At 33.0% G+C, this 20886-nt stretch overlaps 1 protein-coding gene and 1 long non-coding RNA gene across 2 annotated transcripts; both read right to left on the bottom strand.

The window, feature by feature from the left end:
• Nucleotides 1-1909: 1909 nt before the first annotated feature.
• LOC130646105 (melanocortin receptor 5-like) lies at nt 1910-2761 on the bottom strand. The gene has a single exon (XM_057452244.1). The coding sequence runs from the start codon at nt 2759-2761 to the stop codon at nt 1910-1912; it is 852 nt and encodes a 283-aa protein (XP_057308227.1).
• A 3280-nt stretch (nt 2762-6041) lies between these two features.
• Nucleotides 6042-19523, bottom strand: LOC130645807 (uncharacterized). Its single transcript, XR_008982742.1, has 2 exons — nt 17336-19523; nt 6042-6291 (listed from the first exon to the last, which is right to left on the bottom strand). It is a non-coding gene; the product is annotated as an uncharacterized LOC130645807 (long non-coding RNA).
• Between the last annotated feature and the right edge of the window lie 1363 nt (nt 19524-20886).

Genomic DNA, 20886 nt, shown 5'->3' with positions numbered 1-20886 from the left:
GTAATCTGTGAGTTCAAGTAATAGTGCCATTATGTAATTACAACATGAACTTCAGATCAAATACACACAACCCTACTATTCACTTTGCGAAGACATACTTCAAAGTCTCAATCTTGCTTTAAAATAAGATACAAGTTGTTGCTGTGAAAATACTATCTACTTTGGAGAACTTATTTTAAAAAATCCTGACAGAAGTAAAAATATGCCGGAGTACAATATGCTCTTTGAAAGCATGTTAAAAGCATGAATGTATACTTATCTCTACCTCCCTAAACAAATAAAATTATTTGGGAACAAAAATGTGAAATTTGTTATTTTGAAACTACAATTTTGTATAATCAAACGAAGAAGCTAATAAACAACAATAAAAATATAACAACGAGACACAGGTCTTTTGTATTTTTCAAAAAACCCAGCGAGCTACTGCTAAAGATTCTAGCCATATAAAAGCAAAACTGAGTGAATATACAATATATTACTTATTTCATGGCTTTTCTTGTTGCCATATAGTAAATCAAACAAACAAAAATCATTCATGTCTCAAAGTTCTTTCTTCTTGCTTGCTTTCATATCTTGACAAATTGACAATATAACTGTTTTTGTTTGTGTTTTCATGAGGAGAGTACGTTGCAATAACTTTCTTACTAACACCTTATAAAACTTGTATTCTTCGACGTTCTTGCTATTAAATTGTTTAGTAAAATATCTCTAACATTGTCTTCCTTTAAAATATACGGGAATATAATTACCAAGATGTGCCTCGTTTCCATGCACGCGACATTATACAGAATATAAATTCAGGAAAGGTGTATTAACTCATTTATACTGGCTTTCTTGGTATCAAATAACGTGGGAGGTGTGACAGGAGTTATCTTAAAAATAACCTTTGAATGGATTAATCCCTGCTGGTAAAACTTCCGAGATATAAGGTGTAGCATAAAAAAAATGACTGGCAGGGTCAGAATTTTATTAAAGTAGCTACATGTGTTTACCGCAGACCAAAATCAGCTAGATTGGTTTGTGTGTAAATTTAGTTTGCTAAATAGTTCATACCTAATAACCCTATCTAATATTACTTTTTTGAACAAAGCAGATTTGAGTAAAATCAATGCAGAAGTAAATAAGATTTCTCTCAGCCAACATTTATCACACCGCTGAGAATGCAATTTCCAAAAAATGGGACTGAAAAGATTTTCAATAAAAAGTTCTATTATAATAGTAGTTAAAACCACAATTGAAGTATAAATAAACTGAAACTGTTTTGTCGTTCATAATTTTAGTCAATATATGGCGGCTTTAAAGGTGAATCCGAGTCCTATTAAAAGAGCTCTAACGATGACACCACTGGGAATGCATGAAAAAGGGCTTTCATCCTCAGGTCATTTTAGTTTTTCACAGAAACCTTGGGAACAAACATGTACAACTTAATTTTTCCAAGAATAAGTCAATTTTAGTTCACACTTTTGCGGCTCTTCGATTGCTAGAAATTAAACTAGTATTTTTATTTTTACAACATTTACATTATTTCACAAATAAAAATTTATATTTCTTAAAAAAATCGATGTGTCATTTCATTAATCACCGATCGTCAGTAAATGTCAAATACTATCTAGCTACCATCAAATGACATTTTGGCATGTTGTGACACACAAATCTCATTAATTTAAGTAAAATCTTACTAAAATGGTAAAATTAGTTACTAAAAATATCCATTAGACAATCTGGTCAAAAACTTGCTCGAAATATATTTTTTACTTTATATGTAACTGATCTCTATTACGCTTGGTAGGACTATAGGAGCCTTTTAAATAAATAGGCGGGGCTTGAAGATTTATGAAGAAGAACTGTCCATTTCGATCAAATATTTGCGACTATTTCAGAAAGTTGCAGTTACCAATGGCATCATGGGTCAACTTTTAAAAGCCTTTCTCGACAATGAGCTAAAAACTTTCTTTTTCAATGCTTTTCGAACATGAGTGGATAAAAATATATAAATGATGGCATCAGTGAGGAATGCAAGTGAGAAAGCCACCGCAAAAATATCATCCTGAGTGTGAGTCATCGGCTTATCGTTCAAATAATAATAAAAATGAGTCTGCTCTGGAATCACGACGAAGAGTACAAACGTCAGTATGAGTAAACTCGGCATGAAAAATCCTATTCTACCAACGAGTCTCTTTCTTTTCTTATGGCTGTGTATACTTGACGATGTAACTCTATTTATTTTGCGTTTATGGCGCATAATTTTGTATATATAACCATAGGTGAAAAGCGCAACAATACAGAACAAATATTCAGCCACTGGATAGAAGTAAATATGAAGATAATACGACAACCAAGTTTGAGAAGGTTGATAAATGATAAAAACTGTGGTAAAAGCCACACTAATCGTCCAGACGGCACCCATGCAATATCTTGCTCTTTGTGGAGACCAATACAAAGGATAGCGAATATTTAAATGAATCTCGCTAAAACGGTCGACAGTCAGAAATATCATAAGGAGATAATATGCCATTGATGCTCCTGTCATTTGTGTGATTCGCATTTGGTGAGCAGCAGTGAGGTGATGTGAAAGTATAAAAGCACGTTTAGCTGCAGCAGTTATACATAAAATAATCTCCGACAGACTTAAGTTCATTAGAAAAACACGCTGACTTTTATTGATGTTAGTACCCTTTGTCAAGTAGAGTGAATAAAATCCTAAGATATGTAACCAAAAGGATACTGTTTTCGCTATTAATTCTACAATGTGCTCGCCCATATTCCGAAGACGTAGAACTTCCTACCACAACTAGCTTCACTTTTGAGTGCTATATTTCACTTTAAAGTTTAAATTGAACGTCAGATTTCACACAACTCTTTTTAAAGCTTTTAACAAATTTGCAAATAAATTATCAAAAATGAAAAAGCAAACAAAAAACTCATTTACGAAATTTTTCATATTTAAACACTCAATATTAATATTGATATTTTTAATTAAAATTTTCGGGTTTGTTTGAGTGTTTTCTTTATTTTGATCGAAAAAGAATTTGCTGATCTACAAAAAGCTTTCAAAACTCCTTCAGTTCATTATTTTAAATCTGATCATGGCAGTAGCCTTGTCCGTCTTTCACACTTCAAAAAATGACAAAAAATTATGATTATAAGAAGGAAGGCATACAAAAAAGGGAAAATACAGTAAATCTTCTTAAAGCAGACATCATTGGTGCAAATAAAAGTGTTCGATTTATAGAGATTCCTTTATAAATTTTTGATCTAAAATCAATCGACACTTTCCTAGGGTTAGTGTCCGTTATACAGAAATGTACACCTTAAAGAAATTTCACTGATCTACAAAAAACTAAAAGTGAATGTAAGCATCAGATATCTGTATATAACACTTTTACTTTCTGTCATTATTAAAACCACGGTCTTAAATTAACTTGAAGTCTGTAGGGAGGAAACAAACTTTGTTTTTACGTTTTATTGTGCAATACCTAGATTTCGTGTTGACACACCTATTCTACATTTTTTTAAATGCTCAAATATTCAAATGACTATCCCCCGCCCCTTTGGTAAGTACTGTCTGGTTGTTCAATAAAAAAAAATTCTGACAAACTATTATTGTTATTATTGAAATTATTTACCCAGGATAGCATCTTCAGTTCCCATTGGTACTGCTATCAACGAGGGTCCTGCGAAGGGAGTCCTAGTGCATTTAAAGCTCCCAATTGAGCTACAAAAGCCGTGCAAGCACAGCAACCGCTCAACTAGACAACCGCCTAAGATATCAATCTTATTATCATTCTGAACGCTAAGCAGAAAGGATAGATTCACACTTTTATAGTCTCTGGGATGACTCGAGGAGGTTTGAACCCAAGCTTCTACCACAAACCTCTACCACAATGCATGTCATATTTGCGTCAAAGCAGAAAGAGATTATGCAACTGTGGCTATTTTCTGAGCAATCATCCTGAAGAGATGAGTTAAAAACGCAAATATATGCCAGGAGGCTTACGGAATTGTAGTCTAAAAGGGAGAAGACTCGAGTTCCAGCAACCATGCAACTGTAATATTTCTCTTTATATTTCAATATATTTAATTGCTGTTTATAACTGATACAAATATTCCATTCTATGGTTTTAACGCTACTTGTTATCAACTGTGGCTGACTAACAAATTGTAAAACATTCTGCAAATTCGGTCATTATTCTCCGGTGTTTCCCCCACATGTAGTTACAACAATATATTGAATATACAATTAATAATAACACACCTATTATTAAATTTTAGCACCATCTGCTAAGGACTTTTAATTTTATTGTCATTTAATCTTTCGAACTATTTCAGCTTGACACTTGTTTAATGTTAAATTTACAAATTCGGTCAATATTTCTCGGCATTTCCCTTACATACAACTCTAGTTACGACACTGATTAATCTAACCCTTTTACACATGCGCACGCTGTCCGTTTTTTTTACCAAAAAAGTAAATAAAATGGCTGTGTTGCTAAAATACTTTTTCTAGACACAGACATTGTTGACGCAATCAATTAAAACGGCAAATCAGATAAGTCAATACATTGCAATATAAGAAATATATTATTCTTTTTAATGTTTGTGATGGTTATATTTCAACTTTATCAGAAAGGAACAGGATAAAAAGTCACCAAAATTTTTAGTTGGGAAAAATATTCATTATTTGCGCAGAATTAAGTCACTTAAAACAAAATAAAATATTAGCACCGGCTGCCGAAGACAATACAAACGGCAAATTAGACAAGACAATATGTTGCAAATATAACAACAGGCTATGTAAAATATTTTCTCAAATAAACTGTAAAAATAACCTAAATATTTCTTTGGGCAACAAAAAAGTTGCTTATGCGTTTTATTTTTATTGTTTATAAGTATTCGTGCTTGAGTTTAACTTGATGTTTATCCTTATCGGTATCAGTTTCATCTGTAGAACGACGTTTTTCCTGCGAACATACAGACAGAATACGGCTATTATATATGCAGAAAGTAGTTCTGGGAAATGAAATTTTTTTTTATATAAACTGATGTTGTAAACGTTACCATTTCTATTGATATTTTGTAATTACAAAAAATAAAAAAATAATCAAGTCTTCTGACTTCCTTGGAAACTTTAATCTCTCGAAAGACTAATACAAAATAATTCTACATGTTCACCTCTTGCAGGTGGTGAGAATCTGGTTCATAATCTTTATTGCATATACTACAGTTCGCACGGTGGCAAAAGCAATCATCAATTATGATGAATATTGAAAATTATAATAGAAAGAATCAAGCAGGAGTGAAAATCTGCATTCTTCAAACAGGCTTGAAGAAATAGGAAAGACATCATGGCGGAGATATATCCAACAATACAAAAACTCTATGGAAAACAAGTCATCAAAAACATAAAAATATATATTTGCTTTTCTAAGCATGGTCGCGTGTGCTTATTCTAATTTTGAGGATATTTAAGTGTTTCTTTTATTTGCAGTCATTTAAAAATTCAAATAGTAAAGTATTTCGTTTTTTTGTTTTTGAGTCATTGTGTTTTCCAATGCTTTAGGAAAAAGAACTGTGGAGTCTCCAAATTTAAATGCAACTGCTAGACAATTATATTTTGTCAACAGAACTAAAGCAGCTTCAAGAAGTAGCCAAATCCAAGGCTTTCAGATCTAACAATTCGGCAAGCAAGTGTTTAATGGATAGATTTAATAGAAAGCTTACCACTTTCCATGGATTATAGGACGACTTGCTCTGCTAACAACTTTTCTGAAAGAACTAGAATTGTATGTTTAAAGGTGTATTAAGTAAATTAAGTAAAGCAAGTGAAACTGTTTTGCTTTAGGAGAAATTAATAAGCACAACTAGTCGATAAGGCCCGTGGAAAAATCCACTTAGGCAGGATAACAGAGAAAAACAATCATCATTTAAATTTTGCAGACATCAGCAGAGACCTGTGAAAACCCAAAAAAAATTTTTCAGAAATATGTATACCTGTTGCCTTCATCGTATAGATCTTGAAATGCTGATCAAGAAAATGTATATGATCATGTATCTTTGACAAACGGTTGCAGAGATATCAAGGTTTAAAGGTTTTTTGATGACGTCATCAAACCGTCCATTCCGAAACGGATTCGGGGACCCAGGTTTGAAAAACTTACCCAAATTGGTCCCAGGTTGTCCCTAGTTACCCACGCGGTGAAAAAACATTGACGTCACCACCTCGTTTCCAAGTTATTTGGCCTCAAAGTTTTAAGTGCATTGTAATGGCTTCACTAATCTTAATTAACTTTCCTTTGACGTCAATACCATTTTATCGGTAAAGTTTGGTAAATTACAGAACAATTTTATAGGCGATGTTTTATAGAATTTGTTAAAGAAAATTTTGAAGAATGTAATCCACTTTGCAAAAGTGACAGACAGACACACTTAGCGTATTATTATAAGAGACTAGTCGATAAGGCCCGTGGAGAAATCCACTTAGGCAGATGGGCAATAGAAAAATAGGTTGTTTTAGATGTTTTGCTGACGTCAGCAGTGAAGATCCTAAAAAAGTTAGAGAAAATTATTTTATTATTTTATTGTAATGTGTAGAGGTTGAATCACGCTGATCAAAATAATGTGTAGGATGATATGTTTTCGAGGAACGCAAAAAGAGATATAAGTGTTTAAAAATTGTGCTGACGTCAGCAAAGGCCCGTGAAAACACAAACATTTTTTTTCAAAAATTCATGTACCTGTTGCCTCGCTCGTATAGATCTTGAAACGCTGATCAAGAAAATGTATAGGATCATGTACTTTTGACCAACGGTTACGAAAATATTGTGGTTTAAAGGTTTTTTGATGAAGTCATAAACCCGTTCATTCCGAAACGGATTTGGGGACCCAGGTTTGGAAAATTACCCAAATTGGTCCCAGGTGGTCCCTAGTTACCCACGCGGTTATAAAACATTGACGTCACCACCTCGTTTCCAAGTTATTTGGCCTCAAAGTTTTCAGTGCACTGTAATGGCTTCATTAATTTAATATGTTAAAGTACTGTTATTGACGTCGCGCCGTAACGTCAGAAAATTTAACATATTAGACATGCATTTTTCGGTTACTTCAAAAAAAATTTCGGTAACATCAAAGGAAAATGAACACATCAACTTTGCCTGTCACAGAGACACGGAACTGGCGTATTATTATATAGATTACAATTTTTAAATGACGGTACTGTCAGATGCTATTATTTTACAGAAAGTATGCATGTATTATGGATGTTAATGAGCTTTTTTATTAAATCCAATGTAATTTTTTTGTCTATCTAGATTTGTTTAAGTCTATGTGTGTAGCACAAAACCAAATATTGAGTTGGGGTGTTATCGCATTGCGGTTTAAGAAGAATATGTCTGGTAAACTTTAGCATAACTGTGGCTTTACTTCAGTAGGACGAAATTAGCATGTCCTTTTTGCTTACCCTTTGCTGTCGAAGAACACATCGTTTCACGGGTAGTGGGGCTAATCTCGAAGTAAATCTATTATTTATTTCCAATAAGCTATGAACACATAAATGTTTGAAATCGAGACAAAGAATTACACCATCCCTAAAAAACCTTTGTTTCTTTGGGTCCCGGGAATCCGAATGTGAAATAAAAAAAGAATTTAATGAAGAGAAAAGACAACGAGTGCGCCAGTTATTGTATAAATTTGTTGAATAAGCATGTCACAAACGATTTAATGATACATTAGCTACAATACTGCTTTTAACTACTGATTAAAAAAAGGCCACACGTTTTGCGAAAGATATTATATTGAAGGGGTACTAATCGGCTTTTATGTGCAGATAGAGCATGCGAGACGCAAACCTTTTCCTGCTTCTCAGAGTTTTTTAATCGCTATAATCAGACCAAACTGTATATGATCATTTAAGTTTAAAGTTGATAATTTGCAATCGTCCGTCCGACAGTTTAAAATCCTTTAATCGTGTTGAAAGAGTGCGATGAATTGAGTTAAAATGACATTGAATAATAATAAAAAAACTTATTTTGGGTGTCAATATATTTCTTACACCAGTCAACTTTATTCTATTTTGACAAAAATGTTTCATAAATATATTATGACGAATTACAAAAAATGTTCTAATGCTGTCTGTATAAACTGTAGCTAACAGATTTTATTGACTATTGAATGCTTTGTATTTACCATTTAATACCTTCACTAGGAAATTATTTTCGTAATTGTAAACCCCAATATATGAATTACCTACACGTATCGGAAACTGTTTTACCTGCGTGGATGTTCCTTTCCGACAAAAAATGCAAACACTGACTAATTTACAAAATATTGTTGCTGTCCTCTAAGAATATGTCAACAGCACTATCAACTTAAATTTTCTTATCAACAAAATGGCGTCACGCTACTTATACTATGAGGGGATCTCATGTTAAAAAAGACAAAATCAATTTGCTTTTTTACGGCGAGGATATGCTTGGTAATTTTACTATGGTGACTTTACGTGTTCATAATTTGTTACATTGTTTCTAATCAGCCGGAACTGTTCAAATATAAGATTACTGTAACTGAATACAAATGAGTAAATTTCAACGACACGACAAAGTAAGCTCTACTTTACTTCAGGAAGTTACACAAGCGTCATCGATATTCAAGTTCGGTGAACACTTCCTTAACATTAATAGCTATATTTCTGAAAAAGAATGACATTTGTGATAAGAAGGACATCTATAAATAGCTACAATTTACAAAATCCCCTTATTTATCCTGAAGAGACACAAAGTAGGTATTTATTGATGGTATTGATTTTTGTAGTTTCGCCATGCGCTTTATCATCATCGTTCTATCCCCATTTCAAGAGGTTATTTTGGTGCACACGTAGTCATAGGAAATAACCACAAAGTGTTTGTTCAACGAAACCTTATCCAACAGTGATTTAGCAATTTAGCACTGATAATTTAAAATTAATTGCATTGTTATTAGACACGCTGTATTATAAAAAGATAACAAGAGCAGCCTTCAAGTCATAATCAACAAACTTGAACCAACAAGTAAATTCCACAAAGAAGTAAACATGGTAAGTCTTCCTTTTGTTTTGTTATTGGTGTGTCTTGTTTGTAATGTGTTAGTATTTTAAAATCCTTTTTAGAGAGTCACCAGTTAGTTGTATTAGTTGTTTGCAAATAAAAGTTAAAAGCATTAGACCAGTAATTATGAATTTCCGTTTCTTTGAGAGAGTTTTTCACTTATGTTTTTCTTACCTTGTAGTCAGTGAAAGGCTCTTTAATTATCTTTGTTGCATCCATTGTAATATGTGTTGCAGCGCAAGGTGGTGATGTCAGGCAAAACAAAATCAAGAATAAAGGCAATGGAAAGAACATTGATGAAAACGTATACCCAATAGTTAAAGAAGACGTGTCAAGCATGAATAAAAATGTACAAACTCTGAAAGCATTCTTAAAAAAGGTTAATCTTTACCCAACAGCGAAAAAGTCACAATTTAAAGTGTGTAAACGAAGTTTTACCAAACAAGAAGAAAACCTCACCAAGAAACTGGTAAAATCAAGACAAAGAGGTCTTAAAGAATACAAGAAAAATCATCAAAGATGTATACAACGCAAAGGAAGAAGTAAATTTTTGCTGGAACTTTTTTTTCCTTAAGCATAACCACACGTGCGTCTTAGCATAAGCGATAATATAAAATTAACCGCGAGAAAGTTTGAGTGTTTTTTTTTTATCAATCATTTAACTTTTGAGTACAAATAGTAAACAAGTTATTTTGAAACGTTTCAGGAAGGAGAGCTGTTGAATCTGAGTTTCCAAATTTGAATGTAACTGCTACACCCTTATACTGCATCAACAGAACAAAAGTGCAAGACAACACATTAAATATGTGCAGAGAATGTGTGTATCGAATCACGTTACCAATATTGTGAGTCCAAAGTAATTGTGTTTTGTTTTTGTCGTTTGTAAATAGGGTAAACTGTATGTACCGAATAATTTTTGACCTCAGGATCTTCTATATCGATATCTGAAATCTCTAGAGTTTTTTTGGAGACTTGTCAGTTGAGGGTTCTCAGAAAAATATAAATATCGAGTTTATCTCTATGCTTATATGTTATGTAATAATATAGCTTTTTACATGGTGTAACTGAAGCTCGTGTTATTTACATAATGGTATGGATTGCAGTAGAATTACGATTGTCCTGTTTGCTGTTATCGAAATGTATAAACAACAAGCACAATAATGGTTTGGGTTGGCACAAGTGACAATATAACTTGCAGCTTGAAATGTAATTGCGGTTTTGCAGCCATGCGTTGTAACTTTTGACTCGTCATAATGTGAATATTATTTAAAGAAGCAAACAATTGTTCTATTTTTGTTGCTTAAGATGTGGAGCAGTGTTTTAACGAAATGAAATAAAATATCCTCTCCAAAAAGCAGCATTTTTTGCATTTTATAAAATTTAAGAATTTTAAAGACAATGTTTGAGCATAAGGAAAAGTCATTCCATTAGATAAGTTAGAATGCTAAATATTTCTGTTAAAATGGCTCATTGCAAACTAAATGGACTTTTTCATTAAAAAAATGTTAACACCTTAAATTTGACATTGACTTGACTTATGACTTATGTGTGTAACTTATTTATTTCATAATATTGTGTTATTTAGCTTCCATCCTCGTTTCCATCTACATACTACGTGTGATGAAAATGATGATTTCTCCTGTTTGATGGGTGAAGGTGTGTGTATGAAGAACGTGGCTCATATACCTGTCCTGTATGATGCAGACAGAGTAGGTAATGAAAAAATGCACCAATGGGTAATTATAAGCATCCCGATGACGAAATCATGCTCGTGTCAAGTCATTCAAGGAAGTTTGTTTGGTTATTTTGTATAGCAAATTCTTATAAAATTCTCTTTTTATTAAGTTTATATTTAAAGCTAAATTCACACTGAAAATGCAGTTCCTTGCGGCGCGAAACGTCGCTGCATGACTCTTGCATTTATTTGTTCACATTAAATTTTAAAACAATTCATATTTTTTATACAATAAAAAAACAGGTGATTCCACAATGGAAAATGCTCATTTTAACATGCGGCAATATGAAACGCTGCGGCAGATATAAATTCGATCCAAATTTTCGCCAGTGTCAAACGTCATTTCGCGGCTACTATGGCAGAAACGCGCTGCAACGCAACTTCATTGTAAAAATAGCTTCAACGTTGCTGTAAAATTAAGTTTTAGTGTTGTTATAGTAATTTATTCTTAAATTTTGACAATTAACATAATAAGCCCACAATGAAGAGTAACATTTTTTTACTCTTGTAAAAACGAAATTGACTTACAGGAAATAGGAAGTTTTTCTTTTTCAAAAGAAAAACAACAGAGCAACAAAATGACATCAGTCTCATTTGTGTGATAACATACAGTTACAGCATCTTCAAGAGGCGGAAGTATATAAAAGAATTGTACTCAATATGCCACGTGTTTTATAACGAGATACTGACTCAGAAGGTCTTCAACAACAATAGCAATCCAATTAAAATAATTTATCGGCTGTTGATGAAAGTGGTGTTATAACGCTCTACTGATTTTAATACTATTATCCCAATGCTGCCTAAGTACTAATTTATAGCCCCAGTTTACCACATAAATTATAATAACGTGTTATTCTAATTATGTTATGTAATGTACATATACGAATGTAATATAGTTCAATTTCTAAAACATTTGTGTTTTTTCATGATAAATTTTATCTGTAATAGCCAGTAGCAATTGTCTGTCTGTAAGAAACAGTTTTAACCAGGCACAAAATTTTAAAAATAAAAAACAAACAAATGCGATATATTTTTATCGGCTTTGCTCCAACGAACGCTTTATTTTAGATTTTTAATGGGCTAACGGCTATTCTTAATATAATAGGCGTTGTAAGTGTGTATGTTCAAAAAAGGTAGGGCTGCAGCTTTATTTCCACCCCACCAGACATAAAAAACCCGGTTTTATGTCGGACTATTTGCCTCAATTTAATTAAAGAATCAGCAGTACTGCATATATCATATATTATAAACCAATCAAAAAGCATTACATTTTCGCGACAGCTGTTAGTTGTTAGTTTTGAAAATTGTCCGCATAAGAAAGTGTTGACGTAAATATCCATTTTAGTTTTGAAGTTATGCAGCGGTGTTGAGTTGAGATCTTAAACAAACCGATTGTAAGATTTAAGCTATGAACGTAGATTTCGGGAAGCATCCTAAACTTGCTTTTTTTTAATTTTTCAAAAAAGTGTTATAGCAAATGAAAAACAACAAAAACAACAATGACTAAACAAACCAAAAATCTATCAAAACAATGGTAGATTGTAGCTGTGAAATCCCTTGCGAGTATTTTCTTAAGAGGTATTACAACTCTGATATTTACAACACATGCAAGATGTATGCTTACACTATTAATTTACATGTCTTTTTTATAACCAATTGGAATTTCAAAATGAGGCTTAAGGATGCTTATTAAAAGTGCTTTTCCAGGCTCAATATATGCTTAGGTTATGCTTAATGGCAAAATTAATTATTGGAATATGCTTATGAAAACCAAACGATCAGGCTCAAAGTATGCTTAGTTAAAAAAACTATTGCATTTGAATTTAAAACATCAGTATTTCCAACTTATATCTTATTACATACTGGTTAATTCAGACATAAAGAATAAAAAGAAAAACTTCTCACTAAAAAAAGCCCATAAAAACTTTACAACATTTTCTTAAAACGCACATAATGCTTAAAAATGATCCAACTTATACGCTTATAAATGTCATGCTTATAAAAAAACATGTACTTTTATTTGAATTACTCTTCCTCAAAAAAAATTACAACTAGGTGTGTCATATTGAAGAAGAACTGCTTTGTTTATCACTAACATACTTTTGGCAGTGAGCGGGATTCGATCCGCGGTCCCCAGAACTGGGAGCCCCAGGACCCACTACACTACGTGCGGCAATATGTTGGTGATGAACTCAGATAGTTTATTCGGATGGTGTTTCATAAGTGAATATTTATCATAGCACATCCGTATTTTTTCCCCAACAGAGAATACTTTACCAAAGGTGTGTCATTTTGTTTTTCTAAAGGCGTGTTTGTGTTGAGAATATATCCTTTGTTTAGTGGAGAAATGTTTGTAGCATTATACTAGTTTCACTTTCTGTTAACATGGCATACAAAAAAAAAATTAAAAACACCATTATAATGCTTGTTTTACATCATGCTTAATCGACATCATTTTGTTATGCTTATCGACAAAATTCAAACATTGTCAATTTCGCCATCTTCCTTCAAAAATTGTATGTTTTGTATCAAATAATCCCTTTTTAAGAAAAACTTAATTAGAGAAAATTAAACCGTCATTTTAAATTTGATATAATGCGAGTTTATGAGCACTAGAGAAACATTACCAAGGATAAATTGTTAACCACTAGTGATATTGGAACCGTATGTGGCGTACAGTTAGTACAGGTTAAATTATTTTTAATACAAGTATTATAATTTTACGAGTAACGAGCATAAATCGATGACGTACTCTGGCACAAAGGCTAAGCATAATAGTTTTTTAACTGCTATGCAACAAAGTAAATTTTTGACATACAGTAGAACCTCTAATGGCGGCCACTTTGAGGGCTCAGCTTAGTGGCCGTTGCATTAGAGGTGACCGATGTATGGGTTGTTGCATTAGAGGTGACCTTTCCCGACCAGACTTTTTTATCAAAAGTCTGGTCGGGAGAGGTGGGAAGGGCTCAAAGAATGATTCATGATCAAAATAAACACAGGTAAATACATGTATTTTATCAGTGCAATCTACAATCATATTACAACTTTTTACTAAAATAATCTGTTGCTTTTTTTGTGAAATATTTTTTAGCCTAAATGTTTCAAGTCGTAGTGTGACAAGATGTAAGGCACTTACTAAGTCAGCATCACCTATGGTTTCACAAAAGTTGTTCAAATCATCTACAATAGATAAAGCTGCTTGACTTGAGTTTATTTTTAACTCTGGTCTTTCAATATCAAAATCATTCTCGACTATTCCTAGTGTTTCTATCTCGTCATCACGTTCAATTGCGCAACCATTTGCTGCTTCTCTCAGGTTCTCCTTCCAGTTCGTGGAATGTATACCGACTGTGCATACTGATGTCACTGCATCTTCGTCTTGATTTAAGTAGGAGTCGACTATTGAATCAGGAGATATTTCCGAGATTAAACTTTGCAATTCTGCGAATTCAGCAAAACGTTATCATCTGTAAATAACTCAAGGGTAGCTTCAGTGAAACCACACTTAGAAAATCAATTGACGATCGTTTCTTTGTCTTTTCCCCATGCGTTCATTACCCACCCAATAGACTTTAAAAGGTCGACACTGCCTATCATATATATACTGTTACTTGAAAGAAAGTAAATCGTGGGGCTGCCTTAGGACTTGAAGTACCCGCAACATATCAATCAAGGGGACATGTGAAAGCGTTAAAGTGGCTAGGCCAAGTTACGAAAAAATATCCTTTCACATGCTACTGACCTCGGTAGAAAATTTCAAACATGATATATTATGAAGAAATATACTTATTCATATTATGAAGAAACATACTTATTGTAAATAAAGAAAAAACAATTGTTTTTATTTTTCCTTTCATTTGCTTGCATAAAGATTTTGTTTGACCGTTAATAGAGGTGGAATTAGACATTGGAACAATAGAAAGTGACCGTTTCGACGTTTAGTGGAGGTGACCGATGCATGGAGGGTTTTTTTATAAGAGTTTGACCATGAATTCGGCAGGGATTTCCTTTTCTGGCCGCTTATCAGGAGGTGACCGATGTATGGAGTTGACCGTTAATAGAGGTTCTACTGTACGTGCTTTAGGAATGCGACATTAAAAAATTCGAAGTTAATGGCTAAATTATTATCCAGACTTGGTGTGGAGAATAAAAGAAATGTATCAACTCCCAGAACGATGTATATCCTGCTAATAACATTTCATCTAATAAGTCAAAGGTTTGCCCTATACAATATGAAGGTAATTTGGAAGCATATAGAAATTCTTCCTCTGTTAAAATTAAATTCGAACGTATAAATACGTTTTAAAGAAATGTTCATTTTTATTAGTTAAGTTTCTAATTAACAGTAGTTTGAAAAATGCTTACTCAAATACAGTGTCAAGTTACATCTTCTGTGACAAAAGTATATTTGATTTCACGCTCCGGCGCTTTATTGCGAAACTAGAATATTTTAATTTTTTTTCTTTAAAAAGGGTGTTTAATAGACCGAGTCTTCAAAAATTGACGGAATAGCTGACTTTTGCCGCTTATTGTCACGCTAAATACATATCAAAACCGCTATTGTAATCTTGGATAAGAAGTAAAAAGCATAAAATTCTTTAGTCACATTTTTTCAATGCGCTTACATTTCCTCCCTCTTAACAGAGTTTTCATAGCTCCTTACACGTTAATGTTCCCTTAAATTTTCCTTTTTTGAAACACAACAAACGTGGTTACACAAATAAATATATTAATTCCAATATATATTCGATCCTATACAATCTTTTAATCGGCAATCCACGTTCTAGAGGAGATAAGTTAGATAAGATAAAAGAATTTCAATTATAAACCGGCTTCTGATCCTACACATAATTTTGATCAGTTTTCCTAACTTTACAAAAAAAAAGACAGGTTCGCAAAGTTATGAGAATATTTTTTGTGTAGCCTATTGCTAACATCGTCGGAACATATCGCATTAACTGTGAGTTTCCTTAATAAATGATATCTTTTCACGGTATATTCAATAAGTCTCTTATAATAACAACTAGCCGAGAGACCCGGTCTCGAAATGTCGGTTGGGCTGCAAATGACTCTGTGACCCATATCCAAGTTGAGCATTTTTGTACAGGCATGCAGTATGTCGTAGATCGAGTAAAGCGCATACACCATATTTTTTGAAAAATATATTACACCCGAAACACATCAGGTGTATAAAAACACAGTTTACAATCTGTTGTTAACCTGTCATAGCAAAGATAGGCAGCCAAAATTTTATTTTGCAGAAAAAGTTTTTGTAAATTTCAAGAAATATATAGGCGTAATACCCTTTCTTTTAAAAACTTTGCAAAAAAAATCAATAACGTTGGCAAATATAAAAACAGATATATCAAAATAAATAAGACCCTTAAAACAATAGGGATGATAACTTTAGAATGTTCCCTCATAATCTACGTTTGTAGCCAAAATGAAAAACTTGACAATAATAGACAGATAAAACTAATATAAGGCTTTAGGTGGCTGGGTAGCTAGCTAGGTATAAATAAAAACTTAAACTAAGAGAAAAAGATCTTGTCAGAAGTGTTCTGAAATGTTTTACAAGGAAAAAAATAAAGTAAACAGTTTAAAAAAACTTTCTATATCGTTGAATTACTTTGATCTTGTAGCTAAATTTTTGAACTGATTAAACATCTATCACGGACACGTAAAAACGTGATGCAAAGGAAATCAAAGAGCGTTAGTTTCTGATTGGTCATTTATAAAAATACCCGCGCCTTATTGGGCCTTTATTTTAAAGCGGCGGGGGAACTCGTTCCTGTGCTAGCGGCGTCCCGACCGTTTTTTCGTACCTTTGAACAGCTGTTTCGTGTGTAGTTAACACCGTTCAAACAGACAGACAGACAACGGCTATTATTAAAGACATAACGTTTATAGCCAAGGTTTATAGCCTACTCTAGGAAAAAAATTAAACTCAATGTTGCCACGTCAATAAAAATACACAAATTGACGTCAATATACAGATACTAGTCGATAAAGCCCGTGGAAAAATCCACTGACGCAGGATAAAATTGAAAAATAAGCGTCATATGAATTTTGATGACGTCAGCAATCCATCTGCATAAAAAATTAGAACCTTGTTTTCACGTTGCCTTTATTGTGTAGACCTTAAAGCGCTGATCAAGAAAATGTATGTAATCACGTGCTTTTGATGAATGGTTAATGAGATTTACGGGTTTAAACATTTTGCTGACGTCAGCAAAGTCCCTAATAAAAGCACAGAAAATTATTTTTTCGAAATTTGTATACCGGTTGCCTTCATGTTATAGCTCTTGAAACGCTGATCAAGAAAATGTATAGGATCATGTCCTTTTGACCAACGGTTACGGAAATATTGTGGATTAAAGGTTTTTTGATGACGTCATCAACCCGTCCATTCCGAAAGGGATTCGGGACCCAATTTGGGTCCCGAATACCTTTCCAAATACCTTTCCCGAAACTTACCCAAATTGGTCCCAGGTGGTTCCTAGTTACCCACGCGGTGAAAAACCATTGACGTCACCACCTCGTTTCCACGTTATTTGGCCTCAAAGTTTTATGTGCACTGTAACGGCTTAATTAATTTAATATAGGATATTGACGTTAAAGTAGTGTTATTGACGTCGCGCCATAACGTCAGAAAATTTAACATATTAGACATGCATTTTTCGGTTACTTCAAAGAAAATTTCGGTAAGATCAAAGGAAAATGAACATATCCACTTTGCCTGTTACAGAGACACAGAACTGGTGTATTATTATATAGACTAGTCAATAAGACCCGTGGAAAAATCCACTTAGGCAAAAGGCCAATGGAAAAATAGGTTGCTTTAGATGTTTTGCTGACGCCAGCAGTGCATTTACAAAAATAAATGTTCTGAAAATTTTACACACAATATCAAATGTCAAATCGCATTAAATCCTCCACACAAATCTTACACAAAATCAAAAAGAACAGCTTACAAGGCGTATAATTTAGTTGACAAAAAGTTACAACAACGACACTCACAACATCGACACTCACAACACCAATACTCACAAAACCGACAGTAAGAACACCGACAGTTACAACACTGACAGTCACAACACGGATAATAACAATGTCAGAAATAACGCATCTAAAATATGTACATCTTATAAGTGATTATGTTGAAAACACTCAGTATTTTATTCTGAAATGTCAAAAAGTGGGCCTGCAAGAGTTACACATTTTTAATATTGTCTTTCCCTTAAAAGCTCATACAAAAATATGAAAAAGCCTAAGTTTGGAAAACATCAAATTTAAATCTACAAAAATCAGTCATTTCAGTTGCATACCATCCTCTTCCACAAAACATTTACACAAAATGTAAAAATCAACCAGTTAAAAAGAAAAAAAATTTTCTTTTTTTAGTATAATGATCCGTACTGCCCTTTACCAACAATTTTGAACTTAAATGTCAAAAAAATCAATAAGCTAAGAATAAACTTGAATAAAAAAGCTCATTATTTTGGAAATATTGTATAACGTTCTTAAACAAAAGTTTGCACAAAATGTAAAACAGATTGGTTTTTGAGAAACACATCTAAATCAACAAAAATAATTTCATTCAGCATATCGCATGTTGCCAATACCCATTAATATACCAAAAAAAGGTTATAAAACACATCAAAATTTGGAAAAATCATTCATTTCAGTGTATACAGTCCTCGCCTGTTAGATTACAAACTATAAAAAACAAAAACAGTTTCAGTTAGAACATTAAGTATTTTTTTATCATCAGCAAACATTATCCCTACAAAATTTTGTAAAATTCTCAAGAAAAACAAAACCGTGAAACCATGGAATTTTCTTCCACCAAAAATGACATCGCATACAGTTAGTTTTCCCCAACAATAGTTTATATTACAAAATGTAAAGACATCCACTTATACAACAGCTTACAGTGAAGTCTGATTCTACAAAATTTTGTTCTTTCAGTATTATTGCATGTGGTTTAATTCCACAAAAATTTACACAAAATTTTAAAAAACTGCATTTTGCAACGCAAATAATTATAAACAGACTTAGGGTCCTTCGAAAATTTTTTTCGGGCTCCGTTAGTGGGATATCGCCGCTAAGGGGGGAGGGGGTCTGAAGTTTGAAAAAAAATCCGCTAACGATTGAGAAATTTTAACAATTTGTTTGTGGCCTGAAAATTTTTTGTCGTTCGTGAGCATAATTCCTCTTGTCATCAATTCCGATAACTTTTATCTACAAAACACGCCCCCTGAGCCTTCCAAGATTCCCCTTAATCATACCATCCTCTTATAATTTTTCTTAACCTAAAGCCATCATAAACACACGTAAATTTCCAATCAAATGTAAAAAAACCCTGTAAAAAACCCTGGCATATTACATGTAGGCTGACAAAAGTTTAACGGGATGTCAGAAAGAAAACAATAAAAATAACTTAACACACACACTTTAAATACGCCTTTTCGGAGTTAGCGCAGCCATATTTAATTTTCCCGCAAGTGGTGCAGGTTGGACTTTGAACCCTGCGTTCTTCGGTAGCAAAGCATAGAAGAAGTACCAAAAAGAAGAGCCTTTTTTGAAGGATTTATCGCCTATCTTGAACGTCTTTGTTTACATTTGGTTACCAGTATTAAATCCTAAACCCCTGACCTCTTGTCGTGTTGTAATTCGCGATTTTTTAGTACACCTTGGATTTGGAAAGATTTGGAACATTATATGATTTTGCTAAAAAACAAGGTTTAAGAGGCTTAAAATACAATGCTGATATATAAAAATAAGGAAAATTATCTCAAGAAACTGTAATTCTCATAAAAGAGCCTATTTATTTTAGCATTGTCTGTTGGCTTCGCTACTGAGAACGAAAGGTCAAAGTCTAACTTGCTCCACTTGCAGGAAAATTAAATATGGCTGCGCTAATTCCGAAATGGCGTATTCTATAAAATGCGTTCCACTTGTCATATTGTGGTCCCCTTTGTAAAGTTCATAGGTAATGTGAAAAAATTATACTTTATGGGCATAACAATGAGTCACACCATCCTAAAAGTTCAAGAAAGATTTTGAGAAAAGAAAGAAGCTAGCTAAGCTTGGGATGGGAGTCTTAAACCTAACATTAGCTACCAGATAACAGTAGCTAAGACACCCAGTTAAATATACTTAAACTGGGGAGACTTAACTGGATCTATAGCTAGCTATTCATGCGTAGTAAAAGACATTATAAAGAGAAACAATAGTAATGTAACACAAACCAAAGTTTTTAGTTTGTCCAGCAAATTAGTTTGTTAGCCAGCTAACAGCTTTATCTAGCATTTTGAATTTTAGTTCAAATACATTAGTTACGCACCAGGAGACACATTAATTATGCAAAAAAATTGTAAACAAATATGGCTAGCTTTTTTATTTTTAAAAAAACGCCGTAAAAACTTTAAGAATTTGGAGCTTTCCTGGATTTTTTTTGAGAATGCAATTTTGCTTGACAATTTTAAGTGTACTACATAAAAAAAGTAACACGTAGCTTCAACGACATAAAAACGGAACGTCTTAATATATCAAAGTTCTTACTTTTTCTGAATTTCAATCCACTTGAATCTCTAGCATGCATTTTCTACTTCTAATTTTACTTTACTACTTCCTAGCTCCACTCTTCACTTCCGAAGTAACTTCTTGTGGCTTTCAACTTTATTTTTTTACTTCTACTTTTTTCACTTTTTTCAAGACAAAGGGACCTTTCTTTTGTGTTTTTTTTGGTGTCGAGGGACACCATTTTTGGAAAGTTAGCCGTTAAATTTATTTCAGCAAATCAAATTGAGTCTTTTTCATCACGTGACGTAAACAAAGTAAACCCGCTAACAAAATAGACATATTTTTTTCGGTAACATCAAAGATTTTTACGGCAACATCAAAAGAAAATAACGATATCAACTTTGCCTGTCACAGACACACGGAACTGGCGTATTATTATATAGATAACTTTAGGGCTAAGTAACTTAGAAACAGGTAAACAGGAGGTGTTAAACTAATTGCAACCTCGTTTTAAATGAAAACATAGGCTGTTGTGGCTTGTGGTTG

This window comes from Hydractinia symbiolongicarpus, chromosome 5 (assembly GCF_029227915.1).
Source record: "Hydractinia symbiolongicarpus strain clone_291-10 chromosome 5, HSymV2.1, whole genome shotgun sequence".
Classification (NCBI taxonomy): Eukaryota; Metazoa; Cnidaria; class Hydrozoa; order Anthoathecata; family Hydractiniidae; genus Hydractinia; species Hydractinia symbiolongicarpus.
This window is presented reverse-complemented; position numbering and strand designations above follow the sequence as displayed.